We start from the raw sequence: 4491 nt of genomic DNA, 5'->3' as shown, positions 1-4491 counted from the left end.
TCTTTTTCTTCTTCTTTTAACTTAGTTTTGTTATAGACTGTTGAATGTTATCATTTGTACTGTTTTGAATGCAAGCAATTTTGTATTCCTCAAACGAATTCCGTGTAAATTGAATTTCATTCAATGTCAAAAAAAAAGAAAAAAAAAGACTCGGGGTAGTGCTGCCCTCTATTGAGCAAATCAAGGAAACATCAGCATTAAACAAAAAAAAACAGTGTTATTGTCTTTATGTTCCTCTTGTCATACAGACCCATTTCCCCGACCTACAGGAATGTAAAACACGTTATCTAAAAATGTAAATCCTGTAGAAATGGCCAAACACCGGAAGCCGGCAGCGTTTATGCGCCATGAATGTCAGCGGAGAAATCTGTACAGGCAGCTGCGTGGTCAGCTGTAGGGGTCCTTCTACTGGAGGTGACATTCAGTCGGCTAACAAAAACGGGGAACAGTTAGCATCGACAAACGATTCAACATGGCACAGGCGGTGCAGAAACTGGTCGCTAAAGTACCAACACTGGTCGGCGGTAAGTTATTTTCTTGTGTTATTAAGCACCAATGTATTTATTATTGGATATCGTTGCAGACTGTTCAATAATCGTTGCTGAGACTTGCATAGGCCGTGACTGTCAATGATAGCACGTCCAGCCTTCGATTAAATCGAGTAGACGTAACATTAGGCGATGGTCTCTGTTTTCAATTATGTTGCATTGATATTTGATTTTGTTTGTGTTTATTTGACTTGTTTGTTTTGTGGCTATTAGCACTATGAATGTTGCTTTTGCGTACATCGTAACAGCTAAGTGGCTAATGCTAACAAACCAGCATGAAGATAAGCTTCATTCAGCCGCTTCTTACTACAGACCTGTCAGGCTACTTTTTCCTAATTGCAACATTTATGTCTGCTTCCAGCCGCTGTCACCTACTCCAAACCTCGGCTAGCGACCTTCTGGTACTACGCTCGTGTTGAACTTGTCCCCCCTTCCCCTGCCGAGATCCCCAAGGCCATCGAAGGGGCTACGAACCTCGTCAAGGCTTTCAAGTCAGGACGTCTCGGTCAAACCACAGTGAGGGTGGGTATATTACTGTCACAGACATTGTTGTGTGTACTTTACACATATTTACTTGTGAGCACACAAGCGGTGTCATTAAAGGAAATCCTGATATCCACAGAAGATTTCCTTTTATATTATTATACTACCTATGAGTGTGTGTGTGTGTTGATTTACTGTGGTCCTGTATTTCAGGACTTTTGTCTTTAGATTCACTGGGTTGCTGTATCTCATATTTCCATAATGACATGTAGTTACATACCATAATAGTAGCCACACTTACATAAACAGGTATATTAACCCTTTAACACCACCCTCAATAGTTGATGAAACGCCTGTCAAAGGCATACCCAAATTAAACTACAAGCTGTTTGTGACCCCTTAGGAGTATGTGCAAAAGCTTGGTCTCATTGTGAAGGTAACACTCTGAAATTTTTATTTTAGCTGTGTGATTTACTGCAATTGCAAATGGTTAACAGTGAGAGAAGTCTAAACACAGAGAAATAAAAAGATTTTGTAGCTCGCCTAAATTTTTTTTGTAAAAAAGGCTGCTTGACAACTGGAGCATGGTGATGTTGATTAGATGACAATATAGTGACACAGGCTGAAGTCTTACCTATTCCCAGTTAAAAGTAGATAGTAATTGGACAAGAAATGACCATTTGGGACAGGTTTTTCTGTAGGTATTCCCAGGCGCTCTCCAAAAAGTGCCATTTGGAGTCTCCAAATGGACACTTTGGCACCAAAGTGCATAACTCTGGAATGCTTCAACATACAGACATCAATGAGAGCTCTAATGAAAGGTGCCACTTAGAGGAACCTCATTCCATATTCAGATTCACTATTAGTATGATTGAAATAATGTTAGTGAAGCAAAAACACATTGAATGCTCATTATTCTACTGAAACTGAAATTGTGCATCACAAGAAAAGACTCAGAACAAGAGATATGGTCAAAAACAACACCTTTATCTAAACAAATACCCAAACTACTTACAGCAAACTGTTTACATGTTTACAATTCCACAGGTTTCACAGCCACATGTTGTTCTCAGTATGCCACTGTTACAGTCACGGGCTGCTACAAAGCACAGCTAGAAAGCTTGATGGGTGTCTTACTGTCACCAGAGATGTAGACTGGCTTGTGATGTTGTACACTGGGAGTAGGAGGCTGCTCTGGCTCTGGTGCTTGGCTCCCACTCTGTATCTGAATCAGTTTGCCTAAAATGCAAAAAATATATATAAAACAAAATAACTATAGATGTATGTATGGTTGTATGTATATATCAGATATTCATTCACAGAACAACTGTAGCTGTATTCATTGTTCACCTCACAAATCAGTCCTCCACAACTACTTTTGGAGGAATAGTAAAAGCACACACCTCCCCCACACAGGTAAACAGAACAAAGGACCCACACAGGTAAATGAAATAGAACACAGTGTTTGCCTAAAAATGCACAAAATATATATAAAACAAAATAACTATAGATGTATGTATGGTTGTATGTATATATCAGATATTCATTCACAGAACAACTGTAGCTGTATTCATTGTTCACCTCACAAATCAGTCCTCCACAACTACTTTTGGAGGAATAGTAAAAGCGCACACCTCCCCCACACAGGTAAACAAAACAAAGGACACAACACTGTATTCACTAATTCTTTGAAACGTCTACATTCTATTTATAAAACTGCAACATGTATAAAAGTTACTTACTTGTCATGGACAATATCTTCTCCTTCAATGAACATGTCCTCCTCCACCGAGTCAACAGACGACACATAACTTTGCGCATCCGACACATCCTCGTCAGAAAAGTCGCTTTCCCGTCTCGTACACTCTTCAATAACTTCTTCAACAGTGTAATTCTTCTTTTCCATGCGTTTCGCCATCTCTCTGGTCACTGGAAATACCACTGGAATGGAGATATACGCTCACTCTCACTATTACGCATTTACGCATGGACAGCCGGCATCCATTGTTCATGTTTACGCTTAGGCCTGTAGCCCACCCTCCTTCCACAACCCCTTCATGTGGGACATCCCCGTGACGGAAATCTTATTGGCTATACGTCCATTGCATCAGATTCAGCGTCAAATATAATGGGCTGAAAATACAAGCGTAAGAGTGGGGGGAGGTGCTTCGCTCGATATAGTCGCTCATTGGATTCTTTTGGCTAGGGACAGGCCCTCGATCCTTTTGTATGGTCAAACGAGCTGTCAATCAATAGAGTAGGGAAGTGGCTTTCCAACGAGGTGTAGGTTGTCAACAAGGAGCACAAAATGGCTGCGCCCAGACGGAGATATTGCAGTGAAAACATGAACCGTCCCGTCCTCGGGCCGCGTGTACTTAAAAGGTTAAGAATGTGTCGGCTGTCTCAATGTAAGCAAGTGTATCCAAAGAGAGAGAACAGCACACATTGAAGGATGTATAACGGCAATAATGACTTGGTTGATAATTATTATTAACATTGAGCAATCAGGAGCTCCTGACAAATCTGTAGCCATGGGAGCTGTCACAGTTTTTCCAACTGCACTTAAATCATGTGTTTCACAGCAGTCCTCTGTCCCATATGTTCCTGTTTATGTTACTATTACCTTTTATCTGTTTGCTATAAAGATAAAATGTTTTGCTGTTCTATTTTAGATATTTTTTAGTCTCACAGCAGGATTTCTATTGTGTCTATTCACCTGTAAAGATGCCCTCCAGATCTGCCGGATGTAATCAGGGCCTTAGTTGCCAATTGTGACATTGTGTATCCTGTGATCAGATATTGGTGAATATGTGCAAAAATGAACCAAACCACATGGTATTAAGTTTATTAAAAGGTGACCATCTGGCCAGTTGACAAGCTACGTTATCAGTGCAAGTAGTAACACCCTCTCCCACCCAGTAGGCTTAAATCAATATGCAGAGTAAACAATGATCATTAAGTCAGGTTTGACTGCCTAATTTATTTGTCAAGAAACAAATCCAATTGATTGTGTTGTTTCCTCTTAGGATGCTCTCAGGAATGGACTGGTTGCCACTGAAGTCCTGATGTGGTTCTACATTGGAGAGTGCATTGGCAAAGGAGGCATAGTTGGCTACGACGTCTGAGTTTTGGACTGTTGATGCTGTTTTTCTTTGTGAGCATTGTATGCTTATCTTCCTGTGAGAATCCTGGGAACCAATAAATGAATATCTATTGTTTAAAGTGTTTGGCTCCTAGCATTGTTTTTTTTGGACAGTTGGGAAATTTTCAGTCACTCTTCTGTGAAATCAGCCTGTCCAGTTAGGATCAACACTGATTGTGAATCAGTTTCAGCTGCTGTTGTGCAAATGGAACAGACAACAGGTGGAAATGAGAGGCAGTTATCAGGACAAGCCCTATAAAGGAGCGGTTCTGCAGGTGTTGACCACAGGCCAGTTCTCTGCTCTCATCCTTTCTGCCT

General features: G+C 40.7%; 1 protein-coding gene across 1 annotated transcript; it reads left to right on the top strand.

Annotated features, from left to right (window-relative positions):
• The first annotated feature begins 365 nt into the window (after positions 1-365).
• On the top strand, positions 366-4256 carry atp5l (ATP synthase, H+ transporting, mitochondrial F0 complex, subunit g). Its single transcript, XM_028421707.1, has 3 exons — positions 366-524; positions 910-1070; positions 4058-4256. The coding sequence occupies exons 1-3, from the start codon at positions 473-475 to the stop codon at positions 4154-4156; spliced, it is 312 nt and encodes a 103-aa protein (XP_028277508.1). The 5' UTR covers positions 366-472; the 3' UTR covers positions 4157-4256.
• Positions 4257-4491: the final 235 nt, after the last annotated feature.

This window comes from Parambassis ranga, chromosome 14, assembly GCF_900634625.1.
Source record: "Parambassis ranga chromosome 14, fParRan2.1, whole genome shotgun sequence".
Lineage (NCBI taxonomy): Eukaryota > Metazoa > Chordata > Actinopteri > Ambassidae > Parambassis > Parambassis ranga.
Note: the sequence above shows the minus strand (reverse complement) of the source record. Positions and strands in the feature narration are given on the sequence as shown.